The sequence below is a fragment of the Urocampus carinirostris genome, chromosome 3 (assembly GCF_059441175.1).
Source record: "Urocampus carinirostris isolate Australia breed hairy pipefish chromosome 3, RoL_Ucar_1.0, whole genome shotgun sequence".
In the NCBI taxonomy this organism is placed as follows: domain Eukaryota; kingdom Metazoa; phylum Chordata; class Actinopteri; order Syngnathiformes; family Syngnathidae; genus Urocampus; species Urocampus carinirostris.
The window spans coordinates 27,451,490-27,473,765 of record NC_142351.1 but is presented as its reverse complement, the minus strand read 5'-3'; the positions used below and the strand labels follow the sequence as shown (position 1 = coordinate 27,473,765).

General features: G+C 38.4%; 1 protein-coding gene and 2 pseudogenes across 2 annotated transcripts in view; all 3 read right to left on the bottom strand.

Annotated features, from left to right (window-relative positions):
* Positions 1–965: 965 nt before the first annotated feature.
* Positions 966–1,141, bottom strand: LOC148369341 (5.8S ribosomal RNA; annotated as a pseudogene).
* A 7,364-nt stretch (positions 1,142–8,505) lies between these two features.
* The window catches only part of LOC148369339 (E3 ubiquitin-protein ligase MID1-like), a 58,813-nt gene continuing 45,042 nt past the window's right edge, over positions 8,506–22,276 (bottom strand). For both annotated transcript variants that reach the window (XM_088331324.1, XM_088331323.1), the window contains exons 4-10: positions 18,059–18,166; positions 16,007–16,155; positions 15,633–15,760; positions 13,969–14,112; positions 11,948–12,109; positions 11,062–11,269; positions 8,506–8,992 (exon numbers count right to left, since the gene is read on the bottom strand). In XM_088331324.1, coding sequence (XP_088187450.1) covers positions 8,650–8,992; positions 11,062–11,269; positions 11,948–12,109; positions 13,969–14,112; positions 15,633–15,760; positions 16,007–16,155; positions 18,059–18,166 — 1,242 coding nt within the window. In that variant the 3' untranslated portion in view covers positions 8,506–8,649. The remainder of the gene's footprint in view (positions 8,993–11,061; positions 11,270–11,947; positions 12,110–13,968; positions 14,113–15,632; positions 15,761–16,006; positions 16,156–18,058; positions 18,167–22,276) is intronic.
* LOC148369340 (U2 spliceosomal RNA) lies at positions 12,414–12,559 on the bottom strand (annotated as a pseudogene).

Below are 22,276 nucleotides of genomic sequence, written 5' to 3'. Positions count from 1 at the left end.
CACGACCACCATGGAATACTTGCATCTAACCTGCAATTAACACAACAGTGCGCAGGCTAATTGCAGGTTAACAAAGTCAACAACCCTGCTGTTACCTGGAGATGCCTGCAGGCAGTATGCATCGATTGCCCTCAGATTGATGCTGCGCATTAGCTTCTCCCTTAGCGCAGAGAGAATTGAAATCCTTTTGTTTTTCCATTAACACAAAAACTGCCAGTTTAGCAATTCACTGGCCGATACACACTGTTGGATTAAAGCTTGTGAAGAGCGCTCCTCAAGATGTTTTTGTACTTTAATTCTTTAGGTAAATGTTGTTTTATCTTCCCGTAAACCAGCTTTGCCCTTACTGCCGTGCATATAATTTAGTTTACGATCAGGGAGAGATAAATTAGAATTACATATAAAATGACTGTGAATTATATGCAGTTTAATGGGAAAATTATACAGATCTGACTTGCAAATTACATTGCATCGGTCTCTTTTTTTATTTACGGGTAGTATCAGTGATTGATGGTCATGTCAGGGTTTACTCTGGAGCAGTGTTGGGCTAACGTGTTACAAAGGAACGCAATTACAGTGGGACCTCGGTTATCGCAGTTAATGGAGACCAAAACCACCCGCGAAAGTGAAAATCCGCGAAGGAGCGGTGCATCTTAAAAAAAAAAAAAAAAAAAAAAAAAATATATATATATATATATATATATATATATATATATATATATATATATATATATATATATATATATATATATATATATATATATATATATATATACATATATTTATATATATATAAATATATATATATATATATATATATATATATATATATATATATTTATATATATATATACATATATATATATACAGTATGTATAAAAAAATTTTTTCAATTATTATTTTTTTAGACCCGTTTAATGGGGACCAAAACCACCCACAAAAAGTAAAAATCTGCAAAGCAGCGACGCCCCTTCAAAAAGAAAATAAAACAAACAAAAAAAAATCCCAGTCATCTCCGGGCAGTGGGCAAGGGTCACCCTGAACTGCTTGCCAGCCAATCGCAGCTGCAAATCACATTAGTTCTCGCAGCTAGCTGCGTTCTTCATCGACGCACGTGCCGAGTGATCCACCACTAAGAGTCGTACAGCTGGGCGATTTTCCGTCCGCCCGGGACGATCGGAGACAAATTCACGACAGGGTTTATACTTGCGCCGCACCGCGGGTGCCGTTCGGTCGCTCCAGCGAGCGAGCCCCTAACCCGCGGCGCGGGTACTTTCGGGCGCGATACCCACGACACCGCGGCGAGCGGGTCGGGCGCTCCGTGCGGAGGCCGGCGAAAACTTATTAATCTATGTACACGGGCACAACCAGCACATTTTTAGGGGTGCTTCAAGCCAATCACCCCTAATAATGGTAGCATTTTTTAAAAACTCTTAGTGGGCCATTCCAACTTCAAATATGGGAGATGGTAAAACTCACCTCGTCTGTTGCGCTGAATGTAGCCGAATAACTGACTAGAGAATTAATGCACGTATAAGGGTAGATAGTGCAAGCGACAGATACATGTTGAAATATTTTTTCTCGCTTAGCTAGTCCAACATCGACCTAAAGATGAGTCGGCCATTCTTTCTGATTAGCCACTCCAGCACTGTTGTATAATAAATTCCATGTTTCTTCAGTATGTATGTGTGTACTCTATTAGAAATATGTTTGTAAAAACTGGGCAATAAACAAAGTTAAAGAGTTTCTGCTAACCACAAACTATAATGTGATGTTCACAAATGGGAAGTGACACTCCTCAGGCGGCCCCAAAGCTCTTGACCTAAAATTGCCCCTGAGTTTTATGTATACAGTATAACACTTTGTGTCTTAATAGGGCCCATGTTGATCGTTTTGAGATTTAATAGTGACATCTGCTGGACATTGTTATGTGCAAACTCGTGGTTGGACTGGCAGCGGCTTCAGTGATTGCCTTGAGGACAAAGGGGTGTTCTTGTGTTGAAAGGTCAATGGTTCAAGATCCAATATCCACAGGAAGTGAGCAAACAAGGGGTCTTCATCCTTGTTCTGACCAGAAAACTTCCACTCAAGGTCTCCTTGAAGCCAAAAAGGCAAGCAGGCTGATGCTGTGAGCTCTGCCGGGTCCATTTTTAAATGCTAATGTGTTGCACTTTAGCTGCGCGTCATTGAACGCGCCACATGTGAGCAGAGGTCGAACACAAAGACCACCTGAAAATCTCTTTGTTGTAGTGTTTGTTATTTTGGTAATGGAATGTGATATGGGTGTTTATTAAGCGTGCATTATGAATAAAGCTGTGCTAGCTTTGGAATAACTGCAATAAAATTAAGTGATAATTTACAATTATGTAGTGGAAATATACAATTGCAATATATGATTTTAAGTATTGTCTCTTTTGCCATTAGAAATAGACGACAAAAAATATATTTATTGAAAATGTGCTACTTCACACAGCAACACACCCAGTAAAAAAAAAAAAAAAGAACTTATAGTATATTGTGTAAAATACACTGCCTTTTTTTATTTTGCTCTTCTTCAAATGCATTGTGCAGGACTGTAATTATGGAAAACCTTGCATGCATATATAGAGGACCAATCTTGCCATATAGTGATCAATGTATATATAAAAATATATACTTACAAATATACTCTATGCGATATAAAAATGATTATATAAATAAATTATGGTCCAGAGCCTTTGCTCTGAAAATGCTGGTCTACTAGTGATCCCAAGAGCCAAGAAGAGATCCGCAGGTTCGAGAGCATTCTCGATTCGGGCCCCGGTGCTGTGGAATGCTCTTCCACCTGAGATTCGATTTGCAACCTCAGAGGAAAGGTTTAAATCTAAACTTAAAACACACTTCTATTCTATAACATATGAATATCCTATACTTTATGTTGACAATATCTGTGTATTATTTGCCTTCATGTAGGTTTTAGATCAGGGGTTGGTGTCATAATAGTTTGCAATAGTCTTTGATCTGTGCAGCCCTTTGGGACTCTTTGTGATTAAGGGCTATACAAATAAACATGTCTTGACTTGATTTAATACTCAAAAGTACAACATACAATGAAATGTATTCATTAAGTTAAGCATTTTGTCATTTTTTATTTATTTTTTGAATTTTGCTGTGTATTTAAGTCAAGTCAGGTCATGTATATTTATACAGCCCATCATCACAAGTAGTGAGGGCTGTACACTACATGCATGAGGGCAAGGAAAAACTCAAAAACCTCAACATGAGGAAAATGAAAAAAAAAAACCTTGAGAATGGGCCACGCATGAGGTAATCCCCCCTTCCAGTACAACCAGGCTGCAATAGATGTTGCAAGGGTATCAGCAGACATTACATAGACATCATAAAAAAGAAATATAAGTAATAACAGAGTGTTCGGTTGATAGCTTCCTAAAGACAACTTGAAATGAAACTAGAAATGTTTAAGCCAAGATTAAGACACCCCCACTGAAGTTGCAGATCAAATATCTAAGTCCAGAGCATTCCACAGCACCGGGGCCCGAATGGAGAATGCTATCGTACTTGCAAAGAGGTAAGATCTGGAACCATGAGGGAACAGTTCCTGAGAGACCAGTCCATTTTTCCAGACGATCTAGTAAGATATTGTGGTCCACAGTGTCAAAGGCAGCACTGAGATCCAGCAGCAGCAACAGTGATAGCCAGGGCTGTCTCAGTAGACTGATTAGCCCATATTAAAAACCAAGACCTGGTACAAAATGCTGCAGCAAGAAAGTTTGATCTATTGGTTCACTTATTAGTTGATCAGTGATGAACAAATTGGCTGTTACACTGATCAACCAATTGGTGAAACGCCAGCTAGTTTGACCCGCCCCTTAGTTGAATACCACTTTGTTGTGACAAAGTACACAACTAAATACATGACATGATAACATAATACACTGCATAATAGATGACAAAATACACAATGAAATGCATGAATATATTAATTGGATTTATATCATATATTTAGGTATAACAGGATTTATGTATGAGTTTATATATTTATATGGCATATATCTAGAGTTATTTTTTAGACATTTTTTAGACATCTGGCAGGATGTTTTTGTAAGCCTAAATTTGGGGGGGAAAAACATTGTAGCCGTCTTTCATTTTCAAATTGACGTTTATTTTTATCTTCTTAAAGATACTTTACAGAGAACTAAAAAGATAACACTCCCAAACCATTTTCCAACAATGTACATGCAGACAAAACACGTCAAATTATTAGTGCAATCGTTTAAGAGTATCAATATCGTTTTTCGTGGAATCACAGGATTCACACACTTTAAATTTAACTGGGATTTATGACAAGACTGCCTTATCAATACATGGAACCAATTATTTCCAAATACAAGTGGTCCTCGTGAAAAAAATAAATAGGAGGTTATAGAATCTAAAATGTATCTCTGTTTCTTTGACAAAAAAGTGACATTTCAAATTGTTTTGTAGCAAAATCAAGTTATTCTACAAAAGCAAAAAGAACGACAACAAATGCAAAGTTGTTTGGCACTGAATGTGGTGTTTCTCGAAAAAAAAAAAAAAACATTACCAAAACAGTTTTTACTGTAAACATTTACCTTTAAGTCTTAGTTTTACAGGGGTGTCAAACATACAGTCCCCTTGGCTGGATCAACCCTGCCAAAGGATTTAATGCAGCCCGCGAGAGAATGCTGAGAGAAGCACTAGAGAAAAATGGGACGCATCACATCAAGCAATGACCTGCAATTTTAAATATGTCCACAGGATGTCAACAAAGGGAGGCACCACTCCCAAAGAAGACCACAAACTGTAGCTCAAGGCTCTCTAACCTTTTTAAACAGAGCATTTTTGTGTTACTAATTAGCTCAAAGGTTCACACAGTTTGATATGCATTTATAAAATAGCATCTTATCATGTTGCTACTATCTTATTTTCAGGTTAAGTATTGGAAGTAGGGCCAAATAGACTCAGTCAACCACTAAAAATAATAGCACTGGTGATCGATTTTCCGCGGGCAACTTACTTTTCCTCAGAGGCCACCCTGGTACCCGTGGGAACCGCGTTGGAGACCCCTCCTGTAGCTGTATTTGCTGACTAAATTTTATCAACCAGAGAAACACCCATCGTGATGTTATTTTACTTAAACGAGAAGTCGCTATTTAAGGCAATACAATTACACCCATGTGATTCTATCGTAACTGCAAGATTTGCTAATAAACCATGCTTTTCATCCACATGTTTTGAAATTATCGGTTGGCATTTGGATTGCAAAATACAAAAATAAGAATCAGCAGCTGTGCGTCTTTGTTAAAGAGTTGATGGAAGTTTTTACTCCTTTTTATAATAGATATGAAAACTAACATCGAACTTTCCAAATTCCATTAACAAAAAGTAAAAAAATCTCAAATCATTTAAATCATTTGCACTCAAAATAGTGACTGTGTGCTGATTTTTTTCCAGTTTGCACGAGAACTGTAGTGGTTAATAATTCTTTTTTTTTTTTTTTTTTTGCAAATGCACTGGAGATAAACATTAAAAGAGGATACATCTTGGAGAAGGAAAAAATATTGATAAAAAAATACCTCAATAATCATTTTACAATCGAATCTTATATCCCCGAATCATAATTTAGTTGTGAGCCATCAAATATTCCCCAACCCTACAGTTAAAGCACACTTTTTATGCCATTAATTTACAGAGCAGAAGTCAATGGAAGGAGACCAAGAGGAAGGCCGCGATTGACGTGGATGGATGGTGTTATGAGTGCACTGCAGAAAAGAGGTCTAAATATAGTGGAAGCTAGAGCTCTTGTTGGTGATAGGAATGAGTGGAGAGGTGTTATAAAAGGATAGTGGGATGTTTGGACGTGTTCCAAAGGATGGGCAGGGCACCTGTATGATGCAGCAGGGGTAAAGCAGTGAAAGCTGTCGGGCCCTGATGTTGAACAAAAGTGTTTTGTGTCACCCTGACCCAAGTGACATGGCCGCTTTCTTGTGCCTCGTTTAATCTGGAGGGACGAAAGCATGACCAACTTAGTTGCCGAGGTGCCTAACTTGTTTGGGTGTTTGGGCATTTGGGTTGGCCATGGTCCAAAATGATTGTGTGTGATTTTTGCGATTTTTTTTCCCCCTTTTTATTTTCTTTGTTATTGTACGTCGTTGTCTTGCTGTCGGTCATCCCTCTTGAGGGATATGACCAAGTTAGATAGATAGATAGATAGATAGATAGATAGATAGATAGATAGATAGATAGATAGATAGATAGATAGACAGACGGACGGACGGACGGACGGACGGACGGACGGACGGACGGACGGACGGACGGACGGACAGATGGATTACAAGAGGCAACATTCTCTGAAGCACATATGTTTAAGGTAGATTTATTTTTACCTGTCGGCATTATTGTGTGTTTAGGAGTAAATATTTTACACGGTTGGATGTAATACGCCCTTTGCTCGGACATTCAAAGAAGTTGAAGATGGCCAGGGGACGTACTGGGGAGTTCAACGGCTTTATAGTTTTGGGGTATCTTGTTTAAGACTGATTGTGATATTTCGCTGATGAGGATTTTTGGAATATCTTGAATCCAAAGAGTTTAAGCTTTCCAATGATGTGTGGTGTGACATATTTCAGTGATATCTTACAGACACATTATATCAAGATCAGGCAGCCCACAAGTTAAGATTGCGTATATTATTAAAACTCTTTTTGTACCGTCTTTCTTTGCGAATATCTCATGTGTCAATGTGGGCACATGGGTCTTATAGTCAGGTGTGGTTTAGGTATGTACAAAATGTTTTTTCCTTAAAAAATATACTGGCTGCGGCTTATAACCAGGTGCACCTCATAGTCCGAATTTTACAGTATGTCTTATTTTATACCGTTAAAGTTGTATTTATTCAATAAAATACGAAAAACTTTAAGAGCTTAATTTTTTGTGCTGTTTTTATCATAAAAATGATGAATTAACTTAAGGGTGGTGGCCAATTTTTCAATGACCATGACATTTCTAAGCAAAAAGTATCGTTATCAGATCAGTATCGGTTAATATCACGCTGTATTTACTTGGAACGGATCGCTACCAAATTCCAAGTATTACTTTAAACTTTGTAGTGCAAACGCCTTTAAGTCTTTGTAAGAATAACTGTTGCGGTCTATTTATTGGAATAGTTGGCGGTTGACCTTCTTTCCATTTTAAGATTGAGACTGACGCAAAGACAACATAACATACAATGAAACTAGCAACTTTAACAAGACTCTCAGGGAGACTTCCTAAAAACAAAATTAGAAGAGGTAAAAGGAGATATTAAGTGCATTATGGGTGTGGTGGAAATAAATAGTTCTCGTGTGATGACACACGCATGTATATGTAGACAGTCGGCCATATTGGATGGGTCCAACAGACGCGGTTTGATGTTATCAAGGGTTTACACTGTTTGGTTATTGGCTGTTCAGAAGAAAGTGGAAGGTGTAAGACATCTCCCTTGTATTGCTACCTCTTAGGGCAAATAACATGTTTATCGAGGCCTAGTAGAGCAGACCCAACTCCCAAATCGTATCTGTATGTGAATCTGTTCTGAACATGTCATAAACTGAAGGTGATCAGGAACACAAAATCATTTTAGAATGAATGATAAGGAAACAAAGTCTAATTTCTGATTGCCTGTCTTTTGCCTTGACAGGTAACTTAACGTAACTTTTCAGACATTTATTTTTTCCTGTTAATTGCCAGCTATAGCATTAATAGCACTGGGTCTCTTCCTGAAGCTAGGTAACAACTATCTGTACTTTTCTTTGAATCTCTCCACATAAGTCAAAAACAGAAATGCTCATTTACATATTGTAAATATTAAGCCTTAAAGGTAGTGCCACAACTTTTTTGCTACTTTTTTGCTACTCTCTGCACCATCTCCTGGCTTAAAGTCATGATAGCTGCCTCAGTCAGTCCATTCCTCAAGTAATAATATACTCTTGTTTTTTCATCTTTTGGGCGATTTGGGTTGGAGTTTGAACTGTATTTGAAACAAGCTCATTATTACTTTTACACTTTTCACACTACACTTACCCAAAACCCCGAGCATGAAATCATTCTCTGTCCCTCTACCCCCCTCCACCTTGATGCTTCCTAATGTGTTGCGAGTTCCATAACAGCGGTGCTAAAAGTAAGATAAAAGCAAAAAGGCGTGGTGGGGAAAAAAACATGGAGGTTCTTTTACCTCAATTGGGCATTTTTAACACGTACTTAATAGAGAAAATATTCTACTTTCAACTTTTTAAGGACACTTCAAATGGTGCATCAAACCTTTAAACTCCTCATGAACTTTTTTTTTACCTACTACTTTAATTCAATAAGCAAAATCTGGTAAAAAATGTCTTGCATACCATATGTTTCCCTGTGTTTTATACGTTTTTTTGATCATTTCAAGTTGTGTACGCCGTGTAACAATTCCTGTAAAAAAATGTAATATTTTCAAGAACTGATGCAGAATCTGAACATAGTACCGTCTTTATATGAAGATTAATCAAAATAATAAGAAATGATGCACCCATACAACATGGCCGCTACTACTCAAATCGCTCAGATGTAAATCATATGATAAGGAACTATCTTTATGCAAGATCGTGCTTAATCTTAGGACTCCAGTTCTTCCAGGTGGTCCGGGATGGGCAGGCCCGAGAGGATTGTCAGACACTTGTTCCAAACGTTGAAGACGGGACACACGGGTTGGACAAAGGAAACGTGAAAGGTGTGCAGGTGTTGCGACCCCACCGCGTCGTAGAAAGTTAGGTAGCCGGCGTCGTAATCGAGGAGGATCCCGACTCGACGCAGATGCGGGGACGGTTCGATGGCCAGTTCCTTGCTGTTGTGGCGGACCACCCACGAGTTATTGCAGCGGCAGAGCACCCACGAGGACGAGTTCTTGCCGATCCACTCGTGCTTGGGCGCTGACTTGTATGCAATACCCACAGCGTACCTGCAGGGGCAGGATTGACGGCAGATGTTGACACAGGAGTAACCAAGGAAAAAAAAAAAAAAAGCCTCCAGAATATTGAGACTATAAGTGACTAGATCACATACAGTCCCTAGTGAAAGTGTTCAACCCCTCGAGAACTTCTTTTCATATTGTCAAATATTTTCCAAGAACCAAAATAGTACTGAAAAGCTAAGCATTAGGCGTTGACATTCTGTGAAGCCCTCTGAGACTCCTTGTGATTAAGGGCTATACAAATATGACTTGACTTAACCAACAATATGTGAAAAAACAATTGCAAAGACAAACAGAATTTATTCATTTTTTTTTTATTATATTTACTGTAAATTGAAAAATATGATGAGTAGGTGTTGTGAAAATATTGACGTCCGCCATTCTCTCAGCTCTGTCAACTGACAGATAACGGAATAATGGATGTAGGTCAAAGTCAAGGGTGGTGGGTTGGTTGGTAGAATGAATGCAGTGTCTCAGTCAATGCACATATTGAACATTTGTGAAAATGTTTACATGATCCTCATAATTTTGAATTCCTCATTTACATTTGGAATAATTCATTTTATAATTTTTAACATTAATACATTTTAATTTCCTTCGCCTTGATCATGTACTTCCAGTTATATTTAGATTTTTATCAGATTTGTTTAATGTTTTTGTTTTTCCTGTACGTTTTTTCTCCTTGCAGGTAGCATTGTTTTTATTCAATTGATGTGTGCAGTTTATTGCTTTTCCATCCAATTGCAGATTAAAAAATATCTCCGTTGAGCGAATAATACGAAATTGCTATTATTATTTTTTTTTCAGAGTAAACTTAGCCTACTTTTGCCAAAATAGAAACTAATGGCTATTGATAAAATATCTCGAGGCACACAGTCTCTCAAAAATGCTTAAGAATAATCTCTCGGCAGAGTGTAAAGTTTTTGTTGATGTTGTGTTTTTTTTAGTTTAAATTATTGCTGTAATTAAATGGACAATAGAAAGTTTTGCATTTCAGGTAATAATTTTGCTGCAATTTGGGATTTAACGAAATCATAACTTTTTTTCGAGGATTTTCTATTCTTTTAATCGAAAAATTACTTCAGATGAGCGTGAAATATTATATTTTAATGTTAAAGAAATGCTTAAGAAAACTACCGGCCAAATAAACCCTAGAACCACAAGCTTTGTATTATTTGTTCATCAATCACACGTCCGTTGTAGCTTTCCTAGACAGTGAAGAAAGTTGGACATTTTTCATCTTTCAGTGTTGTTTTTCTGCACGACTTTTATTACGCACCAATGTCGCCTGTTACCAGACTGGTTGGTTTTCACCTTATGACATTATTTCTGTAAGAAATGAATTGGGATCCAGTAAAAAACCTTAGGGATTGCCTATGAATAACATTAGGCAAAAAAATGCAATTTATAGGAAAAAACATTCTTAATGCAGCCGTGGCTCAGGGTTTGAGCAGGTGATCCAGCAACTGGGGAGTTCCTAATCAGGTTTCCAGGTCTTCTTTGAGTCTTGTGTCCTTGTGTCTTTGGGCAAAACACCTACATTTTTGTGTTAAAGTGATCTAAATTAAATACAATATTACTAAAAGATGACCTTGAATATAGGTCAAATGTGGAGCACTGTGGCTATAGAAAGCCAAGTCTTGGACCCCATGCCTTTCATCCACCATTTTATTGACAAAACAACAGAAAGATTCCACATTAACAATGAAAAAACAAATGTCAAGAAACATTTGAAATACATTTTTAGGGTATCAGTTTTCTTCCTTTAAGTTCCTTATTCCTTATATTAGAATTTTATTCAGGCCTGCAAAGCATGCTACTGGGCCGCCTCAGTCAGCCTATTTTACATGCGATAGGTAAGAGTGCCCTCTGGTGGCTCTCTGTAAAATTTGAAGGAAAAAAAAAAGCAAAAATGAAACTAGGGCATAACTACTTATTTGCTGAAATTGCATAAATGATTATGGAGTATATCTTGGTACAAAAGCAAGGCAATGGAAAAAAGCCAATTTATACTCACTTATACAAACATAAATAGAATCCTTGTTCCTCAAACTCACCATGTGCTTCCCCCAATCATGGCCTCCCAGTAGTGGCGCCCACTGTCGATGTAAACGTTACCCACAACGCCGTAGCTGTTCTGGCTGGAGAAGCGCTCTTGGCTGTGGCCTTTTTTTGACGTGCTCTCATCGCGTTCTACTGTCAGGTTGTCGTGTGAGATTTTCAGCTTCTTGTGAGCAGATTTGGGGTCCAGCTTGAAGGGCTGACCTGCCAGGAGCAGGTATAGCATTTGTGCAACGTCACCACATTGGGTTTTATGAGAGGCAACTGTAGAGTGGTCCCCTTTTGCAAATTTGATCCAGGAATACACCCCCACCCCTCAAGCTACAGACAGGATGTCAAAAAGAAGGAACTATGCCATTCAAATTGGCATCCGAATGACCAAGTCCCAGCTATTATCAGGAAATGGCACACTTAGATAGCTTTACATATTGGCTAAAAGGTTAAAAAGAACAAAGGGTTTGCATGTAATGATGATTCGTCTTTGAGTAAAAAGCCATAATTTATGGTAACATTGTCATGCATTTTAATTGAAAAGTTGCTTGAATTGTGTGTGCTGTTGTTTATGCATGTACAGTGTTGCAGCTTACGCCGTGTTTCGGTTAGCGCTGGTTCACTTCTTCGCAAATTTTGAATTGAACGGTTTTTATTTTCATTGGTATCAAAGTATTGTGGGTTGTTTTTAGCAGACAGCAAATGGGCAAGTTGGGAAAGGCTTTGTGGTTACACAAGTAACCTCAAAGAACAGCTCATTTATTTTTGAATTTAAGGTCGGAGGAGAAAATGCCTGTATCCATATTTATATGAGTAAAAAAATCATGTTTAAAAAGGACATTGATCAATTTTCAGTATGTAAATTTGAGTGCTGCCTAGCCAGCAACTTACTGTTAGTCTTCAGAGTCGCCGGTTCACTGCTTCGACTCCCCGCCTGGTTAATGGCCTTGACAACAAAGATGTATTTGGTGCCACTCTGCAGGCCGTGAACAGTGTACTGGTTCTGTTTGATGTTGGGCACAATCATCCAGCTCTCCAATGAATTGCAGAGACCTAACAGGGAAGAAGTGAATGAAGCACATAATCACTAAAATGGATTGGGTTGGGTGCTGTCCTTAATAGAACATATTCTGCAGGCAGAAGTGCTTCCCCCCTGAAATAGTCTTTCAACTAGACTATTGAGTGTACTATAATCGTATGGGGGTTTTTAAGGGTTATTGTTCTATCTTCGTTATTCATTATCCATTATCCGTTACCGGTCAGTTCATTAAACGCTACAAAGCCTAGGAGCCGGGACACTTACTCTCAGCCAAAAGGCTAAGCTAAGGTCCTAGCCCTAAAGCCTTGTTGCGATCATTGCGAATGCACCGTTCCCGGAGGTACTGCAATACCGGGCCGATGCGTGGAGTGGACAGAGCAAGCTCTTATTCCATCTCCGGAATGCAAAAATCAAAAGGCCAAGATGGCCAAGCTAGGGACTTAGCATCAGGCCAAGCTAAGGACATAGCATCAAAGCCTTGCTGCCAAGCTAAGGACCTAGCATCAAGGCCAAGCTAAGGACCTAGCATCAATTTACACTCATCTTAAATCACGAAAGAATGAATCCATACATCCATCCATCCATTATCTGCACCGCTTATCCTCAGTAGGGTCGCGGGGGGTGCTGAAACCCATCCCAGCTATCTTCGGGCAGTGGGCAGGGGACACAGGGACAGACAATTCGCTCGCTCAGTCACACCTAGGGACAATTTGGACCAGCCAATTAACCTTATATGCATGTTTTTGGAATGTGGGAGGAAACCGGAGTGCACGGAGGAAACCCACGCAAGCACGGGGAGTACATGCAAACTCCACACAGGAGGTTCGATCTCACGACCTAAGAACTGTCGTGAACCTAAGAACTGTCGTGAACCTAAGAACGTGCTAACCACTGCGCCGCCGTGCTGCCCTGAATCCATACATATATGTGAAAAAGAAATGCATAAGATTCAATAACACATATGGACGAGGCTGTTTGTTCGGAGTCAGGATAACTAAAGGGCAGGGATGGGCAATCTTTTTGAAGAGTGGGACACATGAGTTTAGGAAAATGGCAGAGGGACAGGAGCCAGGATAGAAAGTAAAGATCGATACCAACACCGGAGAAATGCATGAGGACAAAGAGGAATGGGGCCAAGATAAGCTCTGGGTTTCTCCCTTCAGCCATTTTTTTCTTCTGTTTTGTCAATTGTTTATCAAAGCTGTTGATCTTTAATTTATTGTAACCATGTTTCTGATGATAATTGGAAAAAAATGGTTTGTGGAGGCTAATCTAATTTTTTTTTAATGCATTTACAAATAAATGTGTATGTCAAATTTAATCTGATATTTGTTTATTAAAATATCACAAACACTTAACATTAATATGATTTGATATTATTTTTTTCTGATAAATATATTTACAAATAGAATAAATCCATCCATCCAACCTTTTTCTGCACCGATTATCCTCAGTAAGGTTGCGGGGGTGCTGGAACCCATTCCAAGCATCTGTGGGCAGGGGACACACTGAACTAGTTGCCAGCTACTTGTAGGGCACACAACCATTTACACCCTAATTAACTCTTGGGGACAATTTAATAATCCCAATCAACCTGCCATGCATTTTTTTGGGAATGTGGGAGGAACTTGAACCTTGAACCACTGCACCTGGGGGCAGACGAGCTGACCACTCAGACGCTGTACCACAAAATAAATACATGGTTTTAAAAAATAACAATTACATTAAATTATTTACATTATGTGTTACTAAGAACTAAACAACACATTGAATTTATAAAATGTTCATTACTTTTCGATTCAATGGGCTACATTAGGCGAAAGTGAGCCGCGGGCCGCAATTTGCCCATCCCTGCTTAAGAGTCAGTACTTACTTGCAACATTGGACTGTCCAGTAAAGATTGCGTATTGGAGTTCATACGACACTACTACGAATTCATCATCAGAAGTCCAGTGGACTGCTATGGTGTCATATGATGCTGTGCAAAGCTCTTCTCTGATGCAAGGAGCAGATGGAGCTGTGTAAGTAAGATGAATTGAAAAATTTTGTTAGTAAACTTGGCAATGATCCAGAATAATAGTTATGCCTCGATTGAACATGGAGGACCAAGGGTCTCTGATCTATCGAGATACGAGAGCAAGAAGCCCAGACTAAACAAGTCTTTGAATTATTTGTTTTTGTACATCTTTATTTATTTTACTTGACTGGTTTTGACATCTGAAGCTTTTGTTTGTCCTCATATATCAATCTCCCACTATATGCAGTATATTTATTGATGTTTGGGCTTAATTTATTATTGAACAAAAGGGCAACTACACTAACATATTCCTTTCAGCTATTTGCAGCTTGCTTGTTTTGCTTGAAGACAGTTCAAAATTTTCTGAAATAAAGTAAGTTTTGCGAAGCTAACCTTTGAAGTGGGGGTTCCAAACCCATGGCTTGCTGGTTATCTGCGGCCACCGTGAAGGCACTTTGAGGCCTCCACCTTAATAATAAAGTTTAATATCAGTGCGGCACTTGCAAGCTTGATATGGATGTTACCTATATTGTAATTATTTAGGCGGGCCTTAAAATAAGACACAATACACTCCCAAATGGTGCCACGATTACTGTGTCAAATCAAAAAAAGCACAAGCTTGTAAAGTGCAAGTTCCACCTGCAGTGTGTTTTAAGCTTGGTATTTGAAAATCAGTGTTCATGGCTACAGCTCTTGTAGAAAGCATGTGACAGAGTGAAAGTAACAGAGAGGGAGAGAGAGAGAGACAAAGTAAAGAAAACGACAGATGGACAAAGTAAAAAGGAGGACGGACAGACAGACAAAGTAGAGAGAATGACAAAGATAGAGAGACCGAGACAGACAGACAAATAATGATAGAGAGACAGAGACAAAAAGACAGACATAAACTCAGACCAACAGAAGGGGGGACAGAGTCAAAAAAGATAAAGTTAAATCCAGAAAGAGACAGCAAGAGACAAATACTGATAGAGAGCGAAGGACAGACGGACACATAGATAAAGAGACAGAGAGAGGGAGAGGGAAGGACAAAGAAAGAGATATGCAGAAAGAGAAAGATAGAAAAATAGAGGGACTGGGAGCAAAATATAGCGCCAAAGAGAATTGGAGGGACAGAGAGAAACAGAGAGGCCAGGAAGGGAAAGAGACAGACACAGGGAGAGAAACAGAGAGGTAGAGGCAGAGAGAGACTAATTTGAATTTTTCTACTCACATGCAATATCTGCTTTTTTATGTTCCCTAATATCATACACCTATTACTGATTTATGTATTTTCTTATTAGCCCTTTTTACAGTATTTTTTGTCCTTAGAGTTCATTTTGAGTAGAAAAAAAGATATTTGAGAATAGTAAAATGGTTGATTCGATATAGACCCATCTCTTGCTTTTAAAGCCATTATGAGGGTTACGAGAGTAATACGAATAATATTGCTAACCATAAACATAAAGAAAAATACCTTGGACCTTATGATTTGATTATTTAAGAGCCATTTAAGACCAGAGTTCCTTTCAGTTCCAATTTACCAGTGAGATAATCGAGATTTTCCAGCAGTTTCTTCTCTCGGGAGAAATCCAGGGCAAAGCTGTCAAAGGTGTCTGTCAGGTGGATCTCAGGAATAAGGACTTGGGTTGATGCCGTTGCCATGGAAACCCTAAGACAGAGCAAATTCAAAATTCAAAACCGTTAATGGAACTCCGACTTTTCCAAGCTATTGTGTTTCCTCTAAGGGTGGCACATTTTTGGGAATGGGCCTTTAAATCAATTGAATGGATTAAGTCAAGCTTAAACAGACAAGTGTGATGGGATTCTGTTAAATAGTAGATGTAATCCCTGTGTGGGCATTTCATCCACACAAAGCTCCCCACAGTTCTTAGCAATAAGCGTGTGGTTGCCTGACCTCTCATTGATGCTCTTGGCCGTCTGCAGAAAGCGAGCGTGGTCTGTCTCTTTTAGCATCTGGTCAGCTTGTGTGATCAGCGCTGAGGATCTCTCGATGCACTGCTGGCAGTTGGAGATCTGCTGTGTAAGCTTGCATAGCCTTTGCGCCTAAATCGGGGTGGAAGGAATGGTGAAAAAGGATAAATTACTGGATGCCTCTGTGTAATTATTCTAAATAGATATGAGTTTTTAAAAGCCCTTTAACCAGTCTCTCCATACTTTCAAATTCAATTTCAGCTCCCCTAAAATATGTACTTTGATAAGGAACTACAATTTGTAGATGAATTGCCTTTGAACATTTTGTCCAATCGTAATCCTAATCACGAACCACTTTGACTCATTTTCAACTTTATTTAGAATTGCAGGTATGGTAAGTTTATAGTTGACACTCAAAATAAGGAGAGAAGACGTCCTTTGAGTTTGAACCTGTGATAAGTGTATTCTCTTAAATACTGCACCCCTGAATAAAAGCTTGCATATGATGCCAGTTGGTTATTTTGACTATTATTATTGTGCACTATTGTACGTCATTTAACTATTATGAAATGTTAACATCGATGACACTATCACTACCAATCTTTGATTTTCACACTCTTTAGAATCTTGCAATAAACACAAAGGGGGAGAGTCTAGGGAGAATATACCTAATGTGTCGATTTAGATGCCAGTTTGGAATATTAATCGTGGAAAATGCTAGAGAAAAAAAATGCTTTTGATGCAGCTTTAAGTGCCTGGTTGGTGCTTTGTTATTGCTGTCTCACTGCTTTGTTGCCATCATGTAACAGACTGTTTTGAAAAAAAGTTAAGGTATGTTAAAAACACCTTTAACTTTTTCTGTGTACAGTCTTAATCGTAAACATCTTTTTTTAAATAAATCGCAACACTTCCTTTGTACTTTACATAGTGTACGATTAAACTCAGTAAGTTGACATACTGCGTATTTACTATTCCAATATGAAAGCATATCCAACCATCCATCCATTTTGTGCCCCGCTTATCCTCACTAGGGTCGCATTGATGCTGAAGGCCATCGCAGCTGTTTTCAGTCTGTGGGCAGGGGACACCCTTCACTGGTTGCCAGTCACCCGCAGGGCACACAGACACATACAACCATTCATATGCACATTCATACCTATGGACAATTTGGAACGGCCAATTGACATGCCATGCATGTCTTTGGGATGTGCGAGGAGATTGGAGTGACCGGAAGAAACCCACGCAGGCAAAGGGTAGAACGTGCAAACTCCGCACAAGGAGGCTCGTAGCTGGATTTTAACTCGTGACCCGAGAACTGTAAGACTGATGTGCCACAGAAAGCCATTCAATATGGAAAAACGGATAGTAGTTTTATTTATTTATTTGTACACAAATTTGTAAAATCAACAATTATTAAGAAGACAATGTTCTTATAGGCAGCAAAATACAGTAGTTATGAATTTGTATGTTGATATGATTGATTTTCAAATACAAGCCAACATTTCTTTCTCTATTCTAGACCAATCTGTGAATATCTGCTTTGAAAACAAGACCTTTATGTAGCAACCAAGTCCATGCTTAGTCACTACACACAGATCTTAATAGACAGATTGAGGTGAAACATGAATTAGGTCAAGGACATTTTCTTGGCAATTTGACATGAGATTGTACTCTCCGTTTAGATCTGAGGAATACAAACTCCTTCTCCGACTGCATACGTTTTTTGAGGTTGCATTTCTCCTGTCTGGTGCTGCATCAAATAAAAATGTGCTGTTACTGCCCTGGGATCCTACTTGTTAAAATGGTTCTCTAGATGGTGAATGTCTCATTAAATGAATCATGAAGTTTATAGTACATGCATAGTCACTCTTCTGGATGCGACACGATCTATTTTGGGGCAGTCTGTTTGGATGCTGCCCCATAGAAATAGGTCGGCAGTTAGGAAGAAAAACACACCATTCGACTTAACAAAAAGGCTCAGTAGTTGCAAGTGTTTGAATGATCAATACCTATTTCCACTGTGAAGTCCCCTTACCTTCCCCTCCTTAATCTTGTTGCCAATTATCTGTCTCCTCTGCTGGATGATGTCGATCAGAGTGTCGCACTCGTCCAAGAGCTTGCCCTCCTGGCGGGATGCGTTCACCTGCGACAGAAGACGCAATGACACACTCGTCTAAGTGGTTCTCTAACCTTGATGAGTATATCGCTGTGTAAACGTTTGACATGGAAACACTTGAGTACCCCAGAAAGGGGTAAAACAAAAGAGATTTTTCACCACTCTAGAGAAAATTGTTTTAAATTATATGCATTTGGTTCAGAATTTAATTCGATGGTTACCGAAATGACCTCTTATTGGGGCTAGCATTCATCATGAAGTAAGCAATACTCTAAATATATTTTAATTTTAGCATTACATTATCAATTTTTTAGTTTATTGATATGGACAATGATTGATCAGTCCAGAAGGAAAATAGTAGAGACACACTAACAAATAATGCAAGTGGTTTTATACTGACAAAATATGTTTATTTACATGACAAGGAACATTTATTCAACTGGAAAAAAATGACTTTGTTGAGAAGAGAAACACGCAATTTTAACAAATGAGAAACTGTGTGGGCAGGAGGTCTGGTACACCATGCCAATGTCCCCTACCCTTGCAAAAACACAGCCTTGGATTGATTCCATTACAATAGAAACTTACATTTATTAGTGACTGAATGGTTGATTTTCGCATTAATTCTTAATATTTTCATTTAAAATGTTCTACACAAAATCTAAAAAACAATCTAGGGCTGTGGAATGTTCTTTTTTTAATATCAGTGCAACATCTACATGCATGATATCTTTTAAAGAGACCCCTCCATGGCTGTTGCTGTTAACCAGGAGAGTATGTTGCCAGGTGGTGCCCAACCTCCAATTGATGTTTTGACGGTGAACCAAAGCACTCTCCAGTTGGTGGCTCAGCAATGATGGCTTAGTCACTATCCTATCGTTCAACTATAGCTGAACTACTCCCTCCTTTTCTAAAGTCAACGTATGAACCATTGCACTCATTTTGTGTTATTTCATTCCCCTGGCTATGGATGTCTTCTGGGTCAACTTCCCTACCCTCTCCAGCTACCCTGACTGGTTAGAGACAAACTTTTCATCCATTCTCTTTGCATTCATGAACACGGTCTATATATTTAGCTGCACTTCTTTCTGCAGCCTTTAATTCCTGCACCACTGAAGAAAAAAGTAACTGTAGCTGACTAGATGCATAAGGTCCACAGTAATGAGGTAAAACTTTGCGGAATCCCAAGCCAGCTGCTGAATTGTTTATTAGCGTGACCCTTACACTGATGCAGAGGTGGGTAGTAACGAGTTAAGTTTACTCTGTTACATTTATGTGAATAAGTTTTGAGACATTGTATACTTTTGAGAGTACAGTATTTTTAAATCACTATAGTTTTAAAATGTTTCAGTTTTTAAAATTACAATAACGCCCATTGCTTGAAGTTCTACTTCGAGTAAAAGCTAAGCCAACTATGTTGTTTTTATATTCTAATGGTGTCAGCCAAGAATTTCTTTCTTTCTGACTTTTTTTTTTTCTTATTCGTGTTTGGCTAAACAAATGAATATGACTCCCCTCTGTAGATGATTAGAAAAGAAAATTCCCTAAATCTGAAAGTGTGTGTTTTGATTAAAGTATGTTGAACTTTGAAAAAATAATAATAATACATTCACTTTAAATTGTGTTGTAGCCAATATTTAAAATTAAGTAAGAAGTTTTTCATCCGTTTCCTAATAAAAGTATCTAAAAAATGTATGTGATGGTCCCAAAAAGCGGGATGAATTTAAAAGAATAAGCTCACCTCTTCAAATCCGAACAGCGAACCACTGTCAGAGCCATTATCCACAAATGGAGAAAACAGTGGCAAACCTTTCCAGGAGTGGTGGAACAACTAGGATTATTACATAAGTGTGTTTGCAATATTACATTTTAGAGCAAGAACACGGAACATATGCATTAATTTTGCAAGAACTTCTCAGCAGCTGCTGATGTGATCACACGATTTTGGTCACCACGGTGATCGCATTCCTGCATATTTGCATGAAATGTCATCCCTCTCTGCCCTGACAATGAAGTTACTTCGTCGTCATTATTGTTTTGAAAGAAAGAAATGTATGTTGATGTGTTAACTGTATTTACTTATTCATATATTTGCTACTCTCACTACACTGCTTCACTACACCTACTCAACATCTGGGGCTGCCAACACACCCTCAAAAGCTGGATACAGGAAGCAACACTAGGAATTACGGCTTCTTTGGTGTGTGGACAAAGATCTGATTAAAGCCACTCTTGTCATCTAATGGTGATTTATCATTCGGTAATTATTCCAAGATACTTGATACTAAATAGCAGCATCAAAACATTTATAATAGCTTAAAATACATTTTTTTTTAAAAACTTTTTTTTACATTTTGGCACTCAAGGACAATGTTTCTGAAATATATTTTTATTTTATAGCATTCAAGTTAATCATCCCATTGCCAGTTCTTCTGTTTCTAGATACTTTGTTTTATATCTGTGAACGAGTTATCATACTATCTCCCCAGAAATGTTATTGCTGTTTTGTTTCATTGATTGAATAGTCTCTTTTGGGTCTGGACCCTGTGGATCACTTTACCAATTTATGTTTACCAAATGTCTGGGCTTTTTGGGCATGAAATTCAGATGTCATTTTAATGCTGAGTGATTGAATATGACCTTCACATATTGCATCATCTATCTCGTCCTTCAATGGATGCCAAAGGGCATTCATATTCATAAAGCATGTCTAAAAGTGGAGTTCAATTTTCAAAATATTACTCATGTGAAAATGCCGCAGATGCTTCCAGATAGTTGGTATGTAGAGCACTGTGTGTGCACCACGCAAAAGTGAAGTATTTAATGACTGTTGGCAAAATCTAGTGGACCATGAGACCGAATGTAACATGGCATAGCGATCAAGTGATTTATAAGCTGGCAAGCGTTCAACCATTTTACAATGCATATGAACTAAGCTTAGCAATAAAGCCAATGAGAAAAAAAAGGGACTGCAGGGACTGTCAGGTCAGTGAATTTCCCACATAACACAGCACGTCATTTCCAACCAGTATCAAAGCGCCCTCCCGCACAAGAGAATTCAAATGCACTCTCCTCGAGCTATTGCAGGGAACAGTGAAGTGGAAAAAGTTTTTTTCATCCTTTGTTTAGAGCATCACTTATTAATAGCTGTTTTTTATGACCAGGACGGCATTTAAAGTCCCCAGATCCCTTCAAAATTCTTAATTTCCCCGCAAAGTATAGACCACAATCTTTATCAACAAGGGAAAACCAACTTATAGTGCCATTGAAACATCTGACGGAAAGCACAATGCTTGGTTTTCCAAAGGCTGTGTCAAGCAAAGATGTCGACCTCCATTAACTCAAGAGTGCTCTAGCTGGACATTGAACCCACGGGCATTGCTTTTTATAAAATAATAATTACTGAGTAAATAAATAACAGCATTTTTGAGCTCTTGTCTACATAATGCCAGAGTGCAGGCTTAAAACAAAGCTGCCAACAAATGGCAACGGCGACTCAAATTAATGTTCTACATTGTCTATGTATCTATGTATCTATCTATCTACCCATGTCATATCCCTCGAGAGGGGTGACAGACAGCAAGACAAACGCATACACAAAAACAAAGAAAAGAAAAAATGGAAAAAGTAGCCAAAAACACAAAAAAATTGCCCATGGCACCCAAGTTGGTCATGCATTTGTCCCTCCAAATGAAATAGGACACAAGAAAGCGGCCATGTCACTTGAGTCAGGGTGACACAACACACACTTCTGTTCAACAGCAGGGCCTGACAGCTTTCACTGGTTTACCCCTGCCACATCATACAGGTGCCCTGCCCATTCCTTAGAACACGTCCAAACATCCCTCTATCCTTTCACAACATCTCTCCACTCATTCCTATCACCAACAAGAGCTCTAGCTTCCACTACATTTAAACCTCTAAATTGGAAGGTCACGATTGACGTGGATCGATGGTGTTATGAGTGCACTGGAGGAAAGAGGTATCTACATTGTTTCTAAATTTAAAAAAAAGATACTCAAATGAATGAATAACTCTCATATATTTTAAACCTTCTAATCTAAAAAAAACCAATACAATAAACCCTTGCAATATATTGGTTTAATTATCGTGGTATCACTAATTTGCAGATTTACA